The sequence below is a fragment of the Tympanuchus pallidicinctus genome, unplaced genomic scaffold, assembly GCF_026119805.1.
Source record: "Tympanuchus pallidicinctus isolate F22 unplaced genomic scaffold, pur_lepc_1.0 scaffold18, whole genome shotgun sequence".
NCBI lineage: Eukaryota > Metazoa > Chordata > Aves > Galliformes > Phasianidae > Tympanuchus > Tympanuchus pallidicinctus.
The window spans coordinates 14048903-14072712 of NW_026294699.1; the positions used below are offsets into that span (position 1 = coordinate 14048903).

A 23810-nucleotide genomic window follows, 5' to 3' on the forward strand; every position below is an offset into this window, starting at 1 on the left:
TTACAAAATATCCCTCGTTACCTCCTTACAGAACAGACGTCACTAATGTAACAACAGCCACTGAACGAAGCTCGGCCTCAGGCACCGCTGTACGCGAAGCCCCCAGGCACGGAGGTGCAGCGGAGCCGTCAGCAGGAGCCGGGAGCTGCGGCCACGGCACCCGATCTCACGTGGAACCCGACCTCACGTGGAAGTTCCAACACGAGGAAGCTGCCCTGCCTGTAAGCAGCATGTCATGGGAGCCGGGCTCCTTGCACAGCCATTCCTGCCACGCGGGCAGTCGGGCAGGGTCACAGGGCTGTAGTTCAGATCCAAGCCGTGCGAAATTCACAGAAAATACTCCTTAACTTCTTCTGATGCCCAGAAAATAGGTCTTGGTTTCATCCACTTAAAAAGACGTCTGGACTAATAACCACTAACTGTATCAGAAACATGGCTGCCCAAACCCCTGCAGAATGAAATTCTGATCATCAAATGGTGTTTTATAAATAAATTTCACTAAAATGCTCAAATCAGAATGGTGCTGGGAGCAGTGCTGGAAAGCGCCTAGCGACATGGCAGGCAGCTCTGCCCATGGACACCGAGCCCGTGGAGTGGGGCATGGGGCACAGAGCAGGGCACAGAGCTTGCTGTGTCCTCCACAGCCACCAGAAGCCCTCGGTCTGATCCCCATCAGCCTAACCGCTCCCTGTGAGGGAGGCCTGCAACAAAGGACAGCTCCCCATCCTCCTGCACTGTCTTTGGGATGCACAATAATCAGAAATAGTTTTTCTTTGCAGGTCTCCTCGCGTGGCAGTGCGAACTGACAGACATGGAAGTTCTCGTCTGTCTCCTGAGATTTCTGACTCCCTTCAGAATGGCTTGGAACGTGGTGTCAAAAGTGGAGCTCTCCCTGCAAACCCCTGCACCGCAGCTCCGTGTTTGGCAGCGGGCCGCAGGCGGCCAAGCGGCACGTTGGGTGTCCTTCCCTCCCCTCCCCACAGCCCGAGCCGTGCCAGGAAGGATCCCCTCGGTCTGATGCTCCAGACAAGGTGTTTACATTTAGGCTAAGCGCAACCCCACGTAAACGCCGTTCGTTCCAACCCGGCCGGCAACCGGCACCCAGCGCACGGCGCCGCCCTCTCCTGTCCCAGCCGCTTTCCCCGTGGAACGGAAGCCTCCCGCAGCCGCAGCCCCGCACAGGGCGCTGCCGTGACGCTGCCCGCCCACCGGCGGCGGGACGGCCATTGGGAGCGCGGCCGTCACCGCCCCGCGCCGCCGCGCTGCGGGGCCGCCGCGCCGGGCCGCGCCGGGGCGAAGCGGGCTCCGTTCCGCAGGAGAGGAGCGGCAAGGCCGGCACAGGGCGGGTGAGCGGCGGGAGGGCGCGGAGCCCCGCGGGAAGGGAGCGGCGGACGGGGCGGCGCTGACAGCCGTGGGCGCGGGGCGGCTGCCCGGCCTCGGCGACGGCTCCGCCTCGGCCGCCCCGGGTCTCTCGGCGCTGCTCGTGCGACGCGTTCCGAGATCCGCGCGGATGCGCGGCGGCGAGACCACGGCCGCGGTGCCGCCGTTAGAACGGCGACGCGCGCTCCTTCCCGATGAATTAACGTCGTCTGCGGCCGTCTCGCGGTCGAAGTCCCGCGGCGGGGCTCTCGGGCTGCGGGCGCTCGGCGGCAGCTGCCGGGCCGAACCGCAGGCGCGGAGCTGCGCGTGGAATTCTCCGTCTCGGTTCCGCCGCATTCATCGCGGCGGCCGTAGCCGTACTGACGGCAGCGCGGCTGAGCTGCGTGGGAGGCGGCGGGGGCCGGGGGCCGCCCCGGGAACGGCAGCAGCACCGCAGGCACCCGGCTTCGCCTGCAGCACGGCCCGCATACCTTCCGTTCCTCTGGGATTTCCCACAGTTCTCCTCCAAACACTCCGCCTCAAAATTTCAAAGGACGATACCCAGAAAGCCGTTTATTTCAGCTGCCTTGAATATCTTAATTCAGCTGTGTGAATTTTCGGAAGCATACAGGTTGTTTAAATGCACATCTCTGACTGAAAGAGCCCTGGCCATCAGCTTCACAGGGGCTTTTTTTAAAATACTGCTCTTCACTTTTTTTCCACGTCATTTCACTGGGGCTGGCTCTGAGCAGAACGGGACCCGTTTTTCAAAGCCGACATTTCCATTGATCACCCCTTTTTGCCTTTCAGACATGGCCATGCCCAGTTCCCTTCTGTGGGCTGTTGACATTTTCGGGAGGGTTTACACTCTGCCTACAGTTGGCCAATACTGGGAGCTCTGTAAGGACGCACAGCTGGAATTCAAGCGGGTCTCTGCTGTCAAGCAGTGCTGCTGGGGAATAGCCTGCGACCATCAGGTGTACACCTACGTATTCTCGGGCGACGTTCCCATCAGATACCAGGAAGAAACCTATGAAAATCAGGTATGCGGTGTTATGGGTACTTCTGCCATCTACTCTTCAGAATGAAACAACAGTACATCCTTAGACCAGCTGTCTCTGCACGTTTTTCTCATCCTGTAAGTTGTGCTTCTGAGGAGCACAAACGTGCCAGGTACGTTACTCTTTCAGTGTTTTCATTCCCAAAGGAAAGTCTTTCCTAAAGCAACGGCAGCAGTGCTGCAGCACTCTGCACAGCACTTCAGATGGGAGCTGATGAGCGCAGTGGGTGGCAAGCACGCATTCCGACAGAAACATCCAGTGTAACTTCCAGCCAACAAAAGCACATTATTCTTAAGAAAATACTATTTTTGTAATGTATCAGTGGATTATCTGATATGGGCACTGACTCTTCATTAAAGTCCATTTCCAGCTTTTTTGTATTAAAAATGTTATTAAGATGATCCTTTCAATGGAAGATACTTGGAAAGAATGTCTTTAAATTATTATTTTAAAGAAAACTTCTCTGTTTTCTTTTTAACTTAACCAGAAATTATTTGAGAGACAAAACAGGAGGATTCTCTTCAATACATTTCACAGCTTTCTAAGGGGTAAAGGGAGAAATGTAAGCTGAGAACAGACGTAAACTTACCTACGTAGGTGAAAATATAACAAACTAATTTAATACATAATTTAACACTGACACAACTTTCCACACCAGAATGTTCCTTCTCCATGGAAACACGTTGTTTAAGAAGTGCAAAACTTTAAAAGCTATTTGGTTTGTTACTGTAAACTTTTGTTTGTTGTAGCCTAAGAAAAATGGAAAACAGGATATTGGAAAATACAAAAAAGTTTTCTGGAAGAGCCAACAACAACAGAATTAAACTCCAGCAGCACCCTGGCATGCAGGGCAGCATTACCTGACAAACCTCACCAGTGTTTCTATAATGGGCAACGCTATGGGGGAAAAAAAAAAGAATCACAGCTGTGCTGGTGAGAAGCCAAGCAAGTTATCTGTTCTGCAACTGATTAAAGCCAGATTTAGGAAAAAAAAAAAAAAATCCTCTTTGTAACATAAGGTACAAGAGCATTTCCTGATGTAGTTGTCTTGACGTGGTTTCTGGCATAGAAACAATGCTGTTTTCCTGGTGTAGGCAAGATGCTAATCATCTTTCTCCCATGAGTTACACCAGAAATCCCAGTGCCATCTACACAGCAGTTATCCTAACACTGCAGTGTCACACATCACCAGTGCACTGCTAGCAGTAAGCTGCATCGCTGGGCATTCCTATTTACACAGCTGAAAGCTACTCGGCTGGGACCAGCCCTGCAGCCCAGCAACCCTTCTGTGATACTTTAAAAAAGCTGCTTCCAAAGAACACGAACTGCAGCCCTGCAGCATCAACTCCTGCTCATCCACCCCAAGAACCAATCTCATTCTGATCTAGTCTGAAAATAAACCCCTTGCTCATGATTCCGTTGGGGTTTGCAGATTCCTCCGTGGCGATGGGACCTCAAGTAAAACATTTCCTTTATTTCCTGGCAGCGCTGGAATCCAGTCGGGGGCTTTTGTGAGAAATTACTGCCCAGTGACCGCTGGCAGTGGAGCGATGTGAGCGGGCTGAAGCATCAGCAGCTTGATAGCTTCACACTGCCTTCACCACACTGGGAGTGGGAGTCTGACTGGTATGTGGATGAAAATATTGGAGGGGAACCAACAGAGAAAGGGGTAGGTGAACAATACTGAAAAGAGATCTGTTCTGGGAATCCTTAGTCTGTAAGCTAGGAGGCATTTGTAGAAGTGGGAGAAAGGTCTGTGAAAATAGAAAGCACTTAACTTCCCATAGCTGCTTCTTTCTGGGAGATAGCTCGACTACAGCACAGCATGAGGAAGAAATCTTATTTGAAGGCTTCTTAAATTTATAGAAGTTGTTTTTTTCCTTGGATTGGGCCATGAACTGCTGCCAGCTTGGTATCGCTGCTTTTCATAATCATTATGAAGAAAGCAAATGCTTTACTGTGTCTTGTTTGTTCTGTACGTATCATGCAGAGGAATTAGGACATGATTCATAAATGCTTCATAGAATTAGCTGGTCTGTTTAATCAGGCTGTTGGGACATGCACAGAAACTTGTGCTGGGTTTGTAAGAATGATTGTGTGCAGAATTCCTCCAAGTAAAGATTTCAGGCTTTTCCTTGCTGCAGATTTTCATGAAAGAAAACTTCTGTTTGCAGGGCTGGACTTACGCCATAGACTTCCCCAGTACCTACACAAAGGATAAGAAATGGAATTCTTGTGTGCGACGCAGGAGGTGGATCAGATACAGGAGATACAAGTCACGGGATGTTTGGGCGAAGGTTCTGGAGATCTTTTTCATATTAACTGAAATGATTTTTCTAAAATCACAAATTAATATCCCTGTGCTTATAGTTAATTATCGTTGCCCTCCAATTTGGACCTGGATTCCTTGATTTCCAGCCTTGTAATTTGTGCGAGCATAAATGGAAATTGGGATTTTCCATAGGAACCCGTGGCAGTAAGGTGCCACATTTCATGCTAATGCCATAGAGATGCTCAGCTCCTTTACAAATTTCAAACCAACTGTTTAAGTTACCTGGTTATTTCACAAAGCATTCTCTTTCAAGACAGTGCCTGTTTAGCATCATTTACCAGCTCTGTCCTTTATCTGTATGAATAACTGTTCTTTAATAATTTCTGTTCCGTTCTGAGAATGTGCAGAAATTGTAGTTCATGATATTCCAGCTCTCCAATTCAAAGAACATTTCTATGGAGTGTTCTGCAGCAGAAATTTCCTTAGCTGGGGGCTGAAACAATGACTCCATGTTGCTCCAGCTGTTTCCCCTCTCTGTACCTAGTAGCCTACAATGACAGGCAGAAGCTCCATGCCTCACCATTTTAGTAAACAACACTTAAAGCCATCCACACTGATCAAACTAAGCCATCAGCCAGCTCACCAATTCACTGCAGCACTTTCCTTCTGTTCCCAACCATCCTACCCTTGCTTCAGATTGTGTCACACGATGACCCAGACCGGTTGCCAGACCCGTTCAATGACATCTCAACTGGAGGATGGGAAATCACCGAAGAGCCTCCCGGCCGCTTATCAGTATGGGCAGTTTCTTTACAAGGAAGGGTGCGTGCATATTACATACGTTTCCTAATTTGAATTACTACTGAAAAGGAATTAAATACTTTTAAAGCAAGGCAGGTTTGTTATCATCTTACACTGGTAAGAAACTACGCTGTTTGTGCATCTGGCAGAGGATCTAAGAACTGCTGTAAGACTACATTGTTTGACAACCTGTACTCTAAATGGGGAGGCTTAGTATCTCCTATGGTTGCTGGGCTTTGGAAGCATTAAACCTCTATAAACAGCCGAGTCTTACAAACTTGGGCTGACTAGTCCTGAAAACTGCTCACTGTGGCACCAGTTAACAAAGAGAAAGGCCTGCTCCTTAAAGTTCTCTAGAATTGGAGAGATTTGAGGCGCTGTTAGAGTTTCCTAACTTAGCAATGTGGAATCCAGCTCTGGAATGTTATCATTTTCTATTGAAAACTATCCATCTTTTTTGTTTTTAGGCCATCCTAAAGTCTATCATCTTTTGCTCAGTGATGTAAAGATGGCTTCTTTCTTTCCATTATTGTTAGAGCTGAGTAGCCTTCTTTGTCTCTAAACAATTTCTACCTTGTGGTCTCATGAAGAACAACATTCTAACAGGTAGTCTGAGACTTTAAATCACGCTTCATTCTGCCTGGCAAAGTAGAAAATCTTGATTAAATTGTTTAAAAAAAACAAAAAACAAAAACCAACTTCCTATGCCTCAGACTCCCCAGTAATGAGCGACAAGCATCCCACTCTTAAGGCTTACTTGACTGACATACAGGACACTTTCATTTCCCAAAGTGAAAGCTTCTGGAGGCAAAGTGTATTTCTAAAGATGCTGCTATGGCACTGAGCAGTTGTGTTTTGAGCATCCATATGCCTGCTACACGCTGCTTTCTTTGTTTGATGCTCTTACACCCACTGGGGCTCAAGATAAGCACGCAGGCAGTGCAAGCAGGCCAGCGGATGGACTGGATGTCTCTTGAGAGCTGCACAGAGAATGGAATTTTTACCCATATTGCAGCAAACTGTGCTCAGTGAAAGTGAGTTTGGGCTCTCATTCTAACAGGAACACATCTGTGCTGGATATTTGTTCCTCCTTGGTTGTTTGTTTTTTTTTCTTTAAAACACGCTGTGACAGATTGAAGTGTTGGTTTTGTTTTAAATCTTGAAATATACACAGAACTTACTGCAACAAGTCACGTGTCCAATCCAGATTAATTTCTATGATAAAAGCTAACCTGTAAAAACACCTCCTCCCTTAATAAATAATCTTAAATAGCATAAAAATATTTTTAAGGGCCAGAGAGCAAACATGGAACAAAAAGAACAAAAAAGGTGCTTGTTAAAGAAGTGTTCTTTCCAGTCCATCAAGATGTCATCATGCTTGTCTCAACAGTTTCATTGTTGTAGTCACATTTTTCTTTCTTTTAAAACTTGCCTAGGTGTGGTACAGAGAAAATGTTTGCCATCACAATCCAGAAGGTTCCACGTGGTCCTTAATCAGCACTCCTGGTGAAGTTGCACAGATCAGCTGTGGGCCCTATGACCTCCTTTGGGCAACTCTGTGGGAAGGGCAAGCTATTGTGAGAGAAGGAATTGACAGGAATAACCCTCAAGGTATTTCACATTCACTGGAAAACTCCTTTGGTTTTTGTAGCGTTTAACAAGAAAAATCACATACAATGGCTTCTGTGTTTTATTTCTTGCAGGAATTTCCTGGAGCACTGTGGAGTCCCCAAGCTCTGAAAATGGGATCATGCACGTCTCTGTGGGTGTTGATGTGGTGTGGTGTGTCACAAAGGATCGGAAAGTAAGAGCTTACTGCCCTGGGCCTGTTTTTTTACTTCCTTTTTGTATCTGCTTTTCTGAAACGGGCAACTAACTTTCGTAGGAAACACTGGTGATTTGGTCTCCCTGTACCTAGAGTTTGGGGAATTCCATTCCCTCTTGCTATAGGAATGCTCTCTGCTTTGTGATATACATAGTTGAGTGCAACTTGACAGATCTCTTGATATTGAATCTTCCCAGGGAAGAAAGTACATTTGATGTCAAACACTAAGACACTGTAATACTTTCGGACCCCTTACTTTGACACTGTAACTTCCAGTTTTATAGAAGATGGGCAATGTGAATGAGATTCTTTTGTTGGCTGTATCCTTCATGGGCTTCTCATGATGTTTTGGGACTGAAGCACAGGAACTGCTATAAGTCAAGACAGTCACACCACAATAGAGTAGCTCTTGCTTTAGACATGCATTTTGGGATAAACGAATGTCTAGTGGTTTAAAATAATTGAATTACTCTGGATTAATGAGGCACTGTTTGTCAACTGTGCCATTGCACCCAGTCTGCTTCACATGCCAATAAAGCCACTACATAAAAATAGAAAAGCTAATATGTTGTAAGGCTATAATGCAATGAAAAGCACAACAACAACAGTAAGAAAATCCTAGGCTGCAGCAAGTGAGGATATGACCAACGCAACAAACACGGACACAGAAATGGGGCAGGGGGGAAAAGCTGCTTACCTTCAGAAGGCCTCAGGTATGCAGGGAGGATCTCCAAATGAGATCCCTTTACCTCCACTGCCAGCCCTTAAATGAGGGCTGGGAAGGGGTGGATCCTGGTTCCACCCTTCCATCACTCAGTGCATTGCATTGCATTGCATTGCATGCACCTGAGCTCCCTGGGCTGCCCTCCTTCCCACCAGGTGCTCCATCACTGCTTCAGGCCACGACTCAGCATTTCTGCTACACGTTTTTCTTCAGATCTGCCCAAAACACTCAAATGCTGTGTCTGCCACACGTTTCAACCAACAAGTTCTAACATAGCTGCTTGCCATTATAAGTCCAGATCCTAAATATAAACTTCCAGCTGGAAATTCTTCCAGGTACCCAGCCCACACACACTTTCTGATTGGTAAAAACTAATCTAAGAGTAGGCAATTTATAGAGCAGTATCTCTGAAAAGATCCCTCTGACAGCTCCTTCTGTCGTCCCAGCTTCACAGGAATGCTATTTGGAAGTTGATATAGTCACCAACAAATAGCCTACAATTTACATGTAAGAGCAAATATTTTTCCAGGGGCTGAGAAACTGTAACTGTCCTAAGAATTATTTTATCTTCACCTGATTAAAACTGGTGCACTGAAGAAAGTAAATTTCACCTGTCAGCATGCCAGTACAGTACAGAAGGGGCAAACCTTAAACTTCAGTTGTTGTTGTTGCAGGTGTGGTTTAGGAGAGGTGTGAACTCACATAATCCATGTGGAACAAGCTGGATTGAAATGGTTGGAGAAATGATGATGGTAAACGTAGGCTTAAATAACCAGGTAAGATAGCTGTGTACAAGTTGTGAGGCTACGTGTGTTCACTGCACAGCCGGGGGCCATCAGCAATGCCCAAGAGGGTCCATGTGACTGAACTGCTAGGAAGCAATGCATGGCTTCGTTCTTCAGAAGATAGCAGTCAGCACATCGCCTGTGTGACACATTCATGTCTTCTTGTGATGGTACAGGATTTTGATATTGCAACTACAGCATCGGCAGTAAACAAGAACAGAAAGGGAACATGCTGAGTTTGGCAGATATTCACAGTGAATTTTCCAGTGCTGCACCTTTTCTGTAAACATACCCAGCTACATTACATGCTGTTTCCTTCACCGAGCCCTTTCCTTCCCTAGGTCTGGGGAATTGGCTGTGATGACAGAACAATCTATTTTCGCCAAGGTGTCACACCAAGTGAGCTCAGTGGGAAGATGTGGAAGGCAATTGTTTGTGGTCGAGAGAGTGACAGATCTCAGACGGGGAGCTCAACAAGTCTGCTCAGGTGCTTCGTAAAATACCTGCTTGAGTCTGTACACGAGGAGCTTCAATGCTAGGAGATGCTTTGGTACAGGCAGAGAGAAGCAGAGAAGGCATCTAACCATTATGTACACCAGAGAGCATTTACTTTTTTGCCATTAAAATTAACAGTAGGCAGCAATTGCTGCTGTAAGAGCAGAAGCTGATGCTCCCACTTTGGAGCTCACTGCACGCTGGCAGTACAGAACATGTTTTACCAGCCTTTAGTATCCCTATGTGAGCCACAAGACATTACCTGTGAAATACAATGAAGGAGTGCAAACTCCACTTAGCATTACCCTTCTCCTAAGTGTCACCATGTTTCTTTCTCAGGAGATGAAGGCAGTACCTCCCTGCTGGGTGCTGGCTGTTGGCTGTGCAAGATGCCAACGCTGCACACTGCTGCTGGCATGCTGCAGAAGCTACCCGAGACATTGCTCTGAGTAGAAGCCCCCTCTAGCTGAGACAAAAACCACAAAATAATGGGCTTTAAAAAATCCTACTATTTCATATCCAGAAAATGTGATGTTGCTTCAGTGTTTTCCTGAGAGTTGTAGGCAGCGAACACCCTTTTTTCCCCCCCCAAAAAATGAGTGGAATCTCCTCTCGTCTTTCAGTTTTACTGTACTGATCTGCCAGATTTGTGTTACTCTTCTCTTAATGATAGATTCCTACCTTTAAAAGAATCTACTGTATCTCTCCTAAAGCTGGAAGGCTGTGTTGATTTCTGTGGTCTTGGGCTTGTCTTACTTTACAGTATTTGAATTGTAGTTAATTAATTATCTATTTGTCCTTCAGTGCTGGCTGTTTCTTTACCGATGATATTCAGAACCACACAAACGCCATCATTCAGGGTGATGCAGACACTTCCTCGGACACAGAGCTCTCAAGCATACCCACAAACTTCAGCAGCACACCCCCAACGGGAGCAGCAGCCAGCAGCACAGGCAGCCAGGCAGCAGGAGCACCTGCCAGTGTGACTGTGGATCCTCTGGACTCTGATCAAGAAGCCCCTGCTGCTTCAGCAAATAACGAGAAAGCTCACCTTGAAAGCCGTAAATCCACAAATCCAAATCCTCCTGCAGAGCTGCAGTGGACAAACATTGACTTAAAGGAAGCCCACAGGCATGCAGTCCTCTCCATCGGCACCTTTGCAGAAACATCCAGCCTGTCTTCCCTGGGCATGTTCTCTGTGGGAGCTGAAGAACAGTACGGAGCTGATGAGCACCCACTGTGGGCCTGGGTGTCCGGGGGAGGCTGTCTTGTAGATCTGCACAGCCCACTGAAATGGTTCGCTGTTCCATCAGGTACAGTTCAGTCACTGCAGCAGACCATCATTTCCAGTTATGGTTAATCACGCTCATTATAAAAATGATTTTTGTTGCTTGTTGTTTTGGTGCAAAACTTCTGGTAACACATTAGCTCTTAATGCAGTGTTTTGTTACACTCCGTGTCTGAAGATAGAGCTGCATGTTGGGATTGAGATACAGAAACTTAAAGGTGGCATTTTCTCTCAGCTTCTGTAAGAATTTGGTAAAAAAAAATAATCAGTGTGCTGGAAATGCAGCATCGGGCAGAACCCAAAACAGTGCTGAATAATAACTAAAGCAGTGAGAAAGGCTCTCATGAGAGAGGCAAATGCCACAACCTCTGACTCCCCTCTACCATCCGCAGTGAGACAAGGGTAAGACAGGAGTCACTGAGAGGCCCAGTAAACTGAGCCCCACTGATAACTGAATGAGGCTGGAACGCCGACTCCCAGATGGAGTCCATGGAGTTCCATTATTCCATAATGGAATATAACCACATCTTCAAAATAAGCCATGTACTGTGGCATCCCTGCGTTTTCTAATGGCATAACAATTAATGCATGGTACTTGCTGATTATCTCCAGTGAGTGACAAGTAGCAAAATCTTTTAGGCTGGAGTGGCTCAGTCTGGTGTTCAAAGGAGAGTCAAGGATTCCTTTTTCACAGGACTGTATTCCAAGGTCACTGAAATGTACTGGTTTGGGTTCTGTTCCAGGTCTGTCGTCCTCTGTGCAGTCTCTTTCTCTGTCCATCACTCCAGCACAGACAGCAGCATGGCGAAAGCAAATCTTTCAGCAGCTCAGTGAAAGGACAAAGAGAGAACTGGAGAATTTCAGGCACTACGAACAGGCTGTTGAGCAGGTAAGCCATGAGGACGCCTACGTCTGTCTCCTGGGCACTTGGATGTAGCAGTATTGGGTATCAACAATCCACTTCTGATGTACTGATCTGAATTTACTGTCAGCTTTCTATTCCCCTCTTTATTTTAGTCTGTGACAGCTCTCCTGCAGTACCACTGTCAAGGCTCCCTGTGGGAAATCAGCAGCTTAGCAAACACCGGCTAGCAGTTTTCACCTAAAAACATCAGCTCATCGTTCTGCATAGGCATAAATACAGCACTGGTCAGCCATGGCTTAAAATCCTGAAGCATCAAAGTCAGAAAAACATTTGCAGCCATGGAACACTGTAAGAATTATTCCACCACAATACAAGGATCTCTAATTGAAATAGTGACTCACTGTTCCTCTGTGTGACCATTAGGTGATTAGTTAGCTTGCATCAATAAAGCAGTGAGGGTAGTATCAATAGCAGCACTGAAATGGCAGCCCTTCTCTTTGAAGTCCCCCTTTTTAAGACTCCTCAGCTCTTTTCAGATTCATTCATGGTTTGAGCCTCTTCACAGCTAATTACTGAATGCCAGTTGCTAAGTCTGCAATTCATTGTTTAAAAACAGTTGGAGTCCAGAGTTTTAATTCAATTTAAAAAGATTATGTCAAAACCCCTGTAAGTGGGAGCAGAAACTGTGTTATAATAAGGGACACAGTAGTATCAGTAACACTAATTTACACATCATTTCAGTGCCTTTCTATACAGTTTTGTCTGTTTTCATTTTGATTGTCCCTGACACTAATATACCCTGTGTCAGAATTAACAGATGTGATAAAGACCTGCAGCAGAGATTTCCTGTGCTCACAAGAAACAGTATTTGGGAAAAGGAGTAGCCTTGCAGTTTCCTTACTTTGGAAAATTTGTGTTTGCATTACAGTCAGTTTGGGTTAAAACTGGGATGTTGCAGTGGTGGAGAAACTGGAAGCCTCATAAATGGATGGATGTGCGAGTGGCACTCGAGCAGTTCACTGGGAGCGATGGAATGCGTGACAGCATCCTGTTCATCTACTACATGTTTCATGAGGAGAAAAAGGTGCGTTCAGCTTGAGACCTCAAAAGAATCACACATGGCAAAGAAAGATCCTGTGAAGGAAAAGAAGTGTTTTTAATTATAAATTATGACATGTTGTTGTTTTGGGAATCAATTCAAAGGTATCCCAGGGTAATAGTGAGCCTGAAGCTGTTCTAAGCTAGAGCTATGTTAATTCTCTGACAGAAACTCCCAGTCAGCAAGCATCCACAGTGCTTAATCCATCAGCTTTGCACTAATTGGGATTTCCTCTGGAAGCTCAAAATGTTCCCAGCTGTGAGGAAAGAAACAAGCTTAGCTGGCCAGAGTCATGACAAGTAGGGATGATGCATACATGCAACAGAAATCCGAGGAGGCATAGGCCTGGAAATTGAGTTCCATGTTAGCAGCAGGATTCCTTCTGAACCAAGAACTGACTCTTTGCTGTACTTGTCAGGAGGCCTTGCTCATTGTCTTGAAGTGCAAGACTGCCGGCACTGAGAAGGAATATCTTGAGTTTGTTCACCCTGGTCACATTCATTTTCTCTTTTCTTAGTATATTCATGTGTTCCTGAATGAAGTCACTATTATAGCTGAAGTTCTGAAGGAAGGCAAGCACTCCTTTGCCCTGTACACACCTGAAAGGACAAAGCAGCGATGGCCAATCTGCCTGGCAGCCACAACAGAGCAAGAAATGCATGACTGGGTAAATCTGTGAATTTTTCATTTCAAGCTGACCGTCTTTGAGATAAGACATAAAAGCTAGTCTCTGAAATGTGAGCACTGCATTTACACTACCTGGGCCCCTTATGTATCTCACAAATCAAGTATTTTAAAAGTCCTATTCAAATTTCTTCACAGGCAGCTGAGGCTTCCTGTCTCTTCTGCTGTGAATCTGCGGTTATCTGCCGTTCTCACTGAAGAAGAATCCTTCTGGTTCTCTGCCTTTTGTTTTTTAGCTGTCTCTGCTGACCATGTCTTGTTGTGAAAGCAGACGGATTCAAGGCCCTCCTTCTCACCAAGCCATTTGGTCAGTTAGCTGTAAAGGAGACATCTTCGTTAGCGAGCCAAGTCCTGAGCTGGAGGCTGGACCACAGCCGATGCCGTGCGATCAAATGTAAGAAGCTGTGCTTTTAGCATGGGCTGCCATCCTGCAAAATCTGTCTTCCATGTGCAGTCAGTGGCTTTGATGGGCTGCCATCTGTATCGGTGTCTGAGTCAGGAAATCTGAAGTTCTCAGTTCTCCCCAGTCACTGTAGCCCAGGAGCATCTCCTGTTTAGTTCTATTACGACTATGACAATACAGTTCTGCGAGCTCTCCAGGCACAAAGTAATCAGCCTCAGAACTGATGGCTTAAAGGCCAAACCTTCAGCTTAAATAGCCCTACATTTGAGTCATTTCACAAAGTGCCTTTCAGTAACAACACTTCAGAAATACTTTAACCACTTTCCTTCAGGGTAGAGTTCCTTCAGCATCTGACAAATCACAAAGCAGATGTCCTCTTACACCTTACTTGGGGAGATCTGCAGTTTGGGCCATCTCCCTCCATTCCCATAACTAAAATACTCCTCTGTGGTTTCTTTACTTTCCCCATTCTTCTCCCCAGAATTACCACGGCTGACTGGCTGTATAAAGCCCACAAAAGGATTCGTCTGCCAAGATTAAAAGTATAGGGAGAATTAAATCTGCCCTATTTTTTTTCTGATCTCCATAGCAGATATATGAAATATTTGTATTATTGATAGATAAAGGCAATTCTTAGAATTAAGAATGAGGATGAAGTTACAGCAGAGGCAGTGGATGGCTGCTAAGAAGTACAGATAGTAATCAGACTGTTCTAACAAGCTCACAAAAGAAAACAAAACATAAGCTACAAAATAAAAGGGAAGCAATATAATTCAGAGCCTGACCATCCCCAGAGGAGACTGACAGGTTCCCTCCAGCAACTTTGCAGTAGTTGTTCAGAGGGAATGCTTTCAACTGGCAACTGCCTTCACTCACTGAATAAGCAGAGGTTAAACAAACAAGGAAATAAAGCTGCCATTTCCTCAGGACATGACAGAGTTGAGAGGGGTAAGAATACGTTCCTGATGGAGGTGGTATGGGGTGAATGTGAAACGCTGTCACTTTTCTGGCAGGTTTTGGCGTCAAGTTGGAGGTCATCTTCGACTGGTAGAGTGCAATAACCGAGGCGTGGTGTGGGGCATAGGATACGATCACACAGTGTGGGTCTACACTGGTGGATACGGAGGGGGCTTCATTCAAGGTACGGTGACTGTTCTCCTGCGAGGTGCAGATTTCTTTCTTATCTTCCCAACTGAGTCAGCTGTTCATGCTGTCCTTCCTCTAGCTTTTCTAATATGTAGGGCTGTACAGGCAACTGGGCACCCATTAGGAAGGATTTAGCACTGCAATTTGATATTGTCAGCTTGAGAGTAAGAAACAGAATCATCAAAAATATTACTGTGGCTCATGGAACTGAAAATGCAGAGTCTGTGAGGTTTACCTTTCCTGTAATCCAAATGATTTATTTCCCATAGGACTGGCCAGTAGTGCTGATAACATTTATACGCAGTCGGACGTGAAATGTGTTTACATCTATGAGAACCAGCGGTGGAACCCAGTCACTGGATATAGCAGCAGGTTGTTTTCTTGATTTGCAGCAATTATTTAGTGTATTTTTTTACTCATGTCAAATGAAATGTCCCAGGGTTTGTTCTAGCTTTGTTAGTGCACAAAACCTTTCATTTCTTTCATTTCTTCATTATTAAGGGCAGTTTTTTCCTCTCCCCTTTGGAATTCTGTTGTAAATACCTTGCATTCTCTGTGCACGATGTCACTGCAGAGGCCTGCCCACAGACAGGTACATGTGGAGCGATGCGTCTGGGCTGCAGGAGTGCACCAAAGCCAGCACCAAGCCTCCTTCACCGCAGTGGTCTTGGGTAAATCTTGCTTTGAAAGTCTTTTCACAAAGAGGCTTAGCAAGTAGGATATGAAACTTGGGATCTGGTGACCTGGGTTTTTCTTGCGGGCTTGTCACAATGCTTACCCTTGGTTTCCTCATTTGTACAACAGTAGCAGTGCTCCATAGTCACAAGAACATTAAGAGCTGGGGGGTCTAGCTGTTTTGTTTGTCTTGTGGGAAACAGATGTCTGTTCAGGTTGTTTCATTCTTCAGGTGAATTAAAGAGACCTGGGAAATTCTGTGTGAATGTATATTGCAAGTAGTAGAAGATTTCTAGCAAGCATGCCAAAAGGTGGAAGGGGAAGTATTGAACGAGGTTGTTGTTATGAGCCACTCGGAGCTTACTGTGCTTGTCACTGTCTCGTGGCAATAGGTGTCCGACTGGTACGTGGATTTCAGTACTTCGGGAGGAACTGACCGGGAAGGCTGGCAGTATGCAGCAGACTTTCCAGCGTAAGGAGATAACTTTTCCTGCTTTAAATCCTCACAGGCATCTTTTAAGTTCTTTTTCTCATTTGTTGTTTTGCACATTAACCACGCTTTATCAGGGACAAGCAAGCCTTGATTGCTCCTGTCCTATGGGGACAGTAACACCAAAATTTGCAGGGGAGGTAGGGCAGCAGGTCTGTCTGGTGGACAGAAGCACAGACAATGCTCTCAGGCTGCCACCGAGGTTGGAGATGCCCTGACATGCTCATGAACGTATATTCCAATCTGTTTTGGTAGGTCCTACCATGGCCACAAGACAATGAAAGACTTTGTCCGACGGAGGCGCTGGGCAAGGTGAGGAACTGAGACAGGAGCACCAGGTTTGGAATTGAACGCTAACTGCTCCCATAGTCTCCTTTAACTACGAGGGGAGGAGTCATCACACAGTGAGCAAGAGTAATAGTAAGGAAACCCACGGTGAATAACCCACCTCCAGTAGAGAAGCTCAGCATTATGAGAGAAGATAGCATTATGGCTTTTATTTTAAGCGGATAAGCTATTCGGTTTTGTGGGATCTGTAGAAAAAAAGTCAGCTAGTGATTCTCTGTATCTGCTCTCAGTATGGTAAATTATTAAGGAATAATGAGGTCTAGGCATTCTAATTCACCTAAAACAACAGGAATATGTGTCATCTATAGTAACCGTTTTAACATATGACTCCCACATGCTGTGCACTAGGCCGCAGATAATCCCAGCCCCATTTAAATCACAGTGCACCACATCCAGATAGAACCAGGAAAACAGCAGACTGCAATTATTATATTCTACTGAGAAGGAAGGTCTGTGCATTTACTGTTTTTCCAGCTTCCCTATGCTTTCTTTACTAGAATACCTAATAACTGTGCTAACAAATGACTGTGATCTGACAATTACGCATTGTTCAGTTTGCTGCTGAGGCTGCAGAGTGTTTCAGCCTTTGTATGATATCTTCAGAGGCCCTGAAGCATCAAGCCACTGTTGTTCCAGGCTATGCAACCAACCAAAATCCGTTTCATCAAAATATGGACTTGAAATAAATGAAGCAACTTGAGAAATATTCTTAAGCCTAAACAGTTCTTCCTGCTTTAACATTCAATGTAAAGCTGGAAACAGATAGGGAACAGCTCATGGCCAGATGCTGTTCTTCAGAACTGGAGACAGAGGAATGCCCTGAGTTTTTTTGGGTATTTGTTCCACACAGAAATATCTGTTGTGACCACAGAATTTAACATAGTTTCCCTAGCAGGCAGCACCACTGTGCTGCAGCTGCCTCAGAAAAATGCACCAGTCCCAGGATGACCCATCTGTAACTTAGAAACCTTTTCTCTGCTTACCTTAGAATGCTACATCTGCTTTCTAACAGTTGCCATCAAAAAATCAAGTTGTAAAGCAATTCCCCTAGCCAAGACACAGGAATGAACTGTGTGTGGAGCTCCTTGTGCAGTGGGATTCTCAGCTGATTTCACCATTCAGCTGCTGTGCACTGAGTTACAGCTGGGATGCAGGACAGCAAAAGCTGCCAACTCCTCTGACAGCCTTGGTTCTATGCAGTAAAATCAGAACAGATGTAGTAAAGCCATTTTAAATTAAAACAAAAGAAACAACCAAAAATTCTTATTGTACCTATTTAACGAAAGGACCTGAGGACTGTTCACAGTGAAGTCAACAACGGACCAGGGAACAGATTCAGTTATAGAAAGTACGTACTTCTGATGGGTCTGGGGTTTTTTTACTTCAGAAAATGTAAGATAGTCACCAACGGGCCATGGCTGGAAGTGCCTCCTGTTACCCTGTGGGACATCTCCATAATTCCCAGTTCAGATGCAGATGATGAAGAATCAGTAGCACTGTGGGCAATCAGTGACAAAGGAGACGTGCTCTGCAGGCTTGGAGTGACACAGCAAAACCCAGCTGTAAGGCTCCCTGTTTATTTTTATTGCCTTGTTGATGTATTTAATGTAATTACCCACGTACATACACGCAGTCATGCAGTGCCCTCTCTCAAAGCACCTCGTTATTTTTTTTTCCCTTCATGTCCCAGATTTCAAAGTCCTTCTCCTGTAACTGTGACCATTTTCTGCCCATGTTTCTTACCTCAGTTTGTGTCACGCTGCTTCCAGTAAGCTCTCCTGTCCTGGGTGATCTTTGAAGGTCCCTTCCACACGAACTCCCCTCCCCTCCCATCCCCTCCCCTCCCCTCCTCTCCCCCATGTATTTCTCTTCAGTAAGTGCTTTACTTCCACTTTCTGCACTGATAGCTTTGTTCCTTTTTTCCCCCATTGTTGATAATATTTACATCCCATTCAAGTAAACTGCCCTGGGACAGAATTTCTCTTAACTGTGATTGTAATCTAGATGCCACTGATATCAATGGGGTTTGCCCACTGGCTTTTTGTAACTCTGCTCAGTTAAAAGGGGGTGCTGGGATTCCTACAGGTGTGACTTTCCTGTGTACCGAGATGGAAGTAACGACCTCACATCCAATAAAGCACACAGGAAGGAGCCAACAGTAGCAGCACCCCAGCAGGAGCACACCTTTCCTCATAAACGTGCTGAAGCAACAAATTAGGGCTTATGTGCACTAGCTTTGAGCTATATTTGTAATTGGAAAAAAATGTAATATACATTATTGTATATGCATGCATCATACATGTAATATACTTCAGTATTTGGAAAAAATGTGCAAGAAGACAAGCATGTATAGGGATTATTCTTTTTCCTTCCTGCTGAGCCTGTTACAACTGCACACATCTGTATGACAGCACAACAGCAAGATGGGGAATTTGTACATGGCATCTGAAAACAGATTTTAACCTGTTGATTTGGGGGATTATTGGTTTGTATAACCAAAAAAGAGTAATTTGAGACAAGAAGTCAGTCTCTATCCCAGCCACTCAGAAACATGCAGGCCCTGAATTCCAGAGATTGTAACTGGAAAGACCCTGGTAAAGTTCTATCAAACTATTCATTTCAAAGATGCAATCATCTTCAAAGAAGATCAGGAACCTTGTTTCTGTTCAGTCTTTTTGGTTTTGGTTTTTAATTATTATTACTTAGAATATTTTTCACTGCTTAGGGACTCCCATTTGGTAATCATTAAAATAATTTATCAAGAAGTTTTTAACCAGTTCACCTCTGATTTGTCAGGGAACGTCCTGGCTCCACGTGGGAACAGATCAGCCCTTCATTTCCATCTCGGTTGGAGCATTTTTCCAGGTGTGGGCTGTTGCTAGAGATGGTTCTGCCTTCTATCGGGGCTCAGTGTCTCCAAAGAAACCTGCAGGTGAGCTTTTGTACTTTTTTGTTACAATCTTCACTTTATACGTGATGCAAGCTCTACTACATTGCCATGAATAACCATAGCATCCTGTTAATTACAGAAGTCAGTTGGCTTTTCACTTGGGTGATTTGGAAATGCAGTTCGTCTCCAAAAAGAAGTTGTGCAAATGCACTGAGTGCAACACCTTCCATGGCTCCCGTGCACAGCTGTGCATTTCCACTGCAGGCATTTCCAAGAACTCTTCTACGTGATCTTGTTTCCTCATTATTTTACTCTCCTATTTCTGACTTCTAGGTGACTGCTGGTACCACATTCCTTCACCTCAAAAACAAAAGTTAAAACAAGTCTCGGTAGGACGAACGTCAGTGTTTGTGTTGGATAAAAATGGTAAGGGTTTTCAAAATTATTTATCAATGTTGGAAAAAATAGATCAGTATACATCAGTCCAGGCCAAATCATCTGCTTGGACAGGTTGTTATTCCAAGAGGAACAGAATTTCTTACTAAAAGAGGCGTGTTTTGCAATAGCTGGTAGCACCTTAAGCAACAACCCTCATCTGTTCCTCCATCCATGCTGTTTTTTGGAAAAAAGTCACAGAGGTGACTCTCAGGAGAGCTGCACGCAAGGCTTTTGTGCCTGAAGCCCTAAAACAGAACTAAGAATTCCTTCCTGCTGCTAAAGCCAGAAACAAGCAGCTGCACCATGAAGAAACAAGCCCTTCGCTCCAGTCTCCTTCAGAGACCTTACTCTCATGTTCTACATCTCTAAACCATAGTTCTTCATATAAATATTTTTCCTAAAGATTTTTTTCAAACCAGAACAGCGGCAGTTTTCCAGAAAAGCTATAGAGTAACCACAGAAACACACATTCCAAAGTAGGGACCTTGCTGTAAAACATCAGTCAGAAACATCATGTGTGCCTGCTCTATGTGGAGCAAAACCCCAAGCTGCAACCAGGACCTTTTGTTCCCCAGGCAACCTGTGGTACCGGCAGGGCATCACGCCGAGCTACCCGCAAGGATCTGCTTGGGATCATGTCTCAAATAACATCCGTAAAATGTCTGTGGGGCCCCTGGACCAGGTGTGTATGAAGCTTCCTGGCACACCATCAGGTTATTAAAAATTATGCTCAACGTATTTTTGTAATCAAATGTTCTTTGGCATGGTTTTATTGCACACTGAGATTATCTGAGTGACAGAACCCTGACAGCGTGACAGAACACGACAGTGAAGTAGTGATACAGCCATTCCTTCAAAAGCCCTGATGTTCTATTTCTCTAACATTTCTATGCATAACCTCTTTCCTGCCAAGCTGTACTCTGGCGCTGTTTCCACTACAACCCAGCTACCCGGTTGGGTGTCTGAATTAGAGCAGTCTGGGCTGCCTGCGAACACAGTCAAGCAGGCTTAGATTTGCCACGTCTGGGAACTGCAGCATGAAGAACAAATGCTGTTACTGCCTCTTTTTGCTTTCTTAAGGTCTGGGTGATAGCTGACAAAGTGCAAGGAAGTCACGGTCTGAGCTGTGGGACCGTCTGCCACCGCACTGGGGTTCAGCCGATGGAACCCAAGGGCCTGGCGTGGGACTACGGCATTGGGGTACGTGTGGGCACCGTGCTGCACGGAGGGGGCTGCTCGGAGACAGGCAGCAAGCTGGTGAGCTAGCTAGGGCTTGCACACCCGCAGGAAATGAACTTGTGTTCTCCTGTTTCATTTCCTTTTCTAAATTAAATGTGATGGATCGTGCAGTTGTAGCTGGAAGTCATTTATTTGGATTTTAAATAGGTAGCTTGAAAGTTAAGAAGTCATGAATAAATGTTATAAAACCAGCGGTGCACGTACAGCAAATACTGTACTTGCAGGCTGATGTTTCTCTGTATTTATCGATCCTTCACAGGGTGGATGGGAACACATCACAGTCAGAGGAAACGCCAGCGAGGCGCCCAGGAGCAGCGCGCCCAACGCCTGCGAGAGCCCCACAGAGCCCATGGGGTCAGAAGGCAACGGAAGGAGAGGGAAAACAGAACGTTCCAGAACGCCTCTGCTGGTCAGTGAAAGACAAGAGGTGGACAGAAATGCAGTTAATTGTTAAACTGCGTTCTGCAAACAAGCGGTAGTCAGTAGAATTTAAAAGGAAACTAAATGCTCATTGCCTGAGAGAAAACACGACGTTCTTGTGCTACTGATGTATTTTACCAAACTGGAATTTGCAATGGGGTGATTTAAATACTGATTTCTTCTACTAGGTCGTGTGTAAAATGTGACTTCATAGAAGTAATAGTTTTGTCAGGACAGGAAAGCACTGCAGCCAACCATGTATCTCTGACCCTTTTCCACAGCTGCTTCACATCCATACAGATGTGAAATTCTTTGCATACAACCATAACATTTCTCGTTTTTTTTAGATTTCACAGTATATTTGAGAGGCATACTTGACAGAGACATCAATATAAGTGAATCTGAGGCAGTTCCAGTGACTTGCACTGTGAACATAACGACATGACTATAAACATTTAGGCAGTCACAACTTTGCTCACCTCAGTCCTGCTTGTATCAGCCTGTAGAGCTCCAGTCATGTTACTCCTGTTCCCATCAGGAAAACTGAACTTCATACAGCTCAGCTCACGATGCAGTTATCAGTAAGGGACAACTTCTGCTATCTTGGCACACAGTAAGTAATATCTTAATCAAGAAGTGGAATCACTGGTCTTTGCATGACTGTGTAGACAGCATGTCCTATTCAGTCTTGCTAAGACAGGCACGGTCTCATGCTAAATTGTCCCAACAGCAATACATTTCCTCTCCACCTTAACTGGAACCCTGATAACTGGGGGACAGATGCCCACCTAATGATGCTGGAAGGGACCCGAAAGCAGAGAGGTGAGGCTGTGCTCCAAAGAGCTGCAAGGTTTGCTCTCATACCGCAAGGAGAAGAGCAGGTCTTAAATGGTAGGAATGCAAAATAAGTTCACTAGTCCCAAGGGACATTGCCACCATACACTACTGCAGATTCAGGAGGCTGTGCTCTTTACTAAGTGATTGATTTATCCCTTTCTTACAAGTGACCACTTTTCATTCCCAAAAAAGCTTATTTTCCAGTCTTTTGCTTATCTTAGTTAAACTGTGACATAAAACTATTTGCAGTCTAACCCATGGAAGTGCTAAGAAAGCACATTGCCCCTGGCAGCAGTTTACAATCCTTTTCCCTGTGTGTGTGACTGTGTATGAAGTTATTTTTGTACGACAAGCAGCGTGATGTGGTCTCAGTACTGTATTTGTAGAACCAAAACTGAAGTTTGCAAGTGTTTAAAGAATATATTTGACATTCTAACGCCAAGGAAAGCACTGTTTCCAAGTCCAAATGTGAATGAAGAGTGAAGATGCTGAGTCTCAAAGCCTGCTGATCTTTCTGACTGTGATGATCTGTTCCATACTTGCATTATAGAAGCACCATAAGCGACGTTTGCATAAATTACCATACACGGATTTTTGCATAACTTGCACGGTAGCTCATCCAAATAAAAACGTTACCATATACATTTTTAGACGATCGCTCGAATTATATTTTCTCTGCGACGCATAAAAAAGCTTTTCCTTTGATAGCGCGGAGCCCAGCAGACTGCAGCGCAGCCCCGCAGCCTTCACGCGCTCGCCGCGTTACGTTCAGCGCGAACCACTGGCGCTGTGACGGGACGGATTGATCCGCACCGCGCCGCAATCGTTACGGCCGGGCAGCTCCCAACGAGGCACCGCTCAGCAACTTTTCCAACGCGTTCCTCCCTTTGCCAAAGCAAGCCGGCAGCGACGCCAACGCCGGCTCTCCCTCGGAAGCATCCGGACGAGACCGCGACGACACGCGCAGGCCTCCCCGCAATGCAGCGCCGCGCCGGAAGGCCGCCCGGCCCGCACAACGCATGGCGCTCCTCGCGAGAAGACGAGCCCGCCAACGCCTCGCGGCCCCCAGCGCCGCCTCCCGCTCCTTCCCTACAAACGACGCCGCACCGAGTTCCCCGCCGATCCCCGCGGCGCCTCGCTCACCCCGGTGCGGAGCGGCTCCTCCCCGCCGCGGAGGTCCGGTCGCTCCGGTGGCGATGGGCGCCTTCTCACGGCCGGGAGCGCCCGCCTCAGAGCCGCGGCTGCGGAACGTCCTGTGGCCACGAGCGGCGGCGCGTTGTAGGCGCAGACGGCGGGAAAATCAGCCCGCACCACAGAACGGCAGCTCCTGCCGCGCGGCCGACCCTCTCACAGAGCTTTGTACCGCAGTCCGGCTCTGCAGGCGCTGCGCTTCTGGCGTCGCAGCCGCATCCTCGCGCTCCCTCACAGCCGCTCTCCCATCTCGACGCTCGGGAGGAAGCCGGGCTGCCCGCCCAGCAGCGCGGCACAACAGCCGCAGCACGAGGCTGCAGCAGGACGAGGGGCGGCAGAGCTGCTCGTCCTCCTCCCGTAATCCAAAACGCACAGGGGTTAAGGAGCGCGGCGTAGCAGAGGAGCGGCTGTTGCACGAATTAGGATCCAACAGCGTTCGGCAAATCAAATCCGCCAGAGGCCGGGTTCCGTCTGA

At 46.2% G+C, this 23810-nt stretch overlaps 1 protein-coding gene across 3 annotated transcripts; it reads left to right on the forward strand.

The window, feature by feature from the left end:
• Positions 1-1248: 1248 nt before the first annotated feature.
• TECPR1 (tectonin beta-propeller repeat containing 1) lies at positions 1249-22114 on the forward strand. 3 transcript variants are annotated; one of them, XM_052680150.1, is made up of 25 exons: positions 1249-1346; positions 2170-2402; positions 3907-4089; positions 4595-4717; positions 5389-5514; positions 6930-7104; positions 7197-7297; positions 8702-8818; positions 9169-9314; positions 10127-10635; positions 11354-11499; positions 12404-12559; positions 13092-13241; positions 13495-13652; positions 14675-14802; positions 15077-15179; positions 15382-15478; positions 15875-15954; positions 16228-16284; positions 17708-17882; positions 19117-19252; positions 19544-19636; positions 20224-20330; positions 20729-20848; positions 21147-22114. In XM_052680150.1, the coding sequence occupies exons 2-25, from the start codon at positions 2172-2174 to the stop codon at positions 21339-21341; spliced, it is 3612 nt and encodes a 1203-aa protein (XP_052536110.1). In that variant the 5' UTR covers positions 1249-1346; positions 2170-2171; the 3' UTR covers positions 21342-22114. The 3 variants fall into 3 exon arrangements, with proteins under 3 accessions (XP_052536110.1, XP_052536111.1, XP_052536112.1); XM_052680151.1 differs by having other exon boundaries at positions 8717-8818; XM_052680152.1 differs by lacking the exons at positions 17708-17882; positions 20729-20848; positions 21147-22114.
• The last annotated feature ends 1696 nt before the right edge of the window (positions 22115-23810 follow it).

Coding starts and splice junctions, on each gene's coding strand:
- TECPR1 (XM_052680150.1), top strand. CDS start 2,172: ATGGCCATGCCCAGTTCCCTTCTGTGGGCTGTTGACATTTTCGGGAGG. Junction 12,560..13,091: donor TGTTTCATGAGGAGAAAAAG/GTGCGTTCAGCT, acceptor CTCTTTTCTTAG/TATATTCATGTGTTCCTGAA. Junction 13,653..14,674: donor CCGATGCCGTGCGATCAAAT/GTAAGAAGCTGT, acceptor CTTTTCTGGCAG/GTTTTGGCGTCAAGTTGGAG.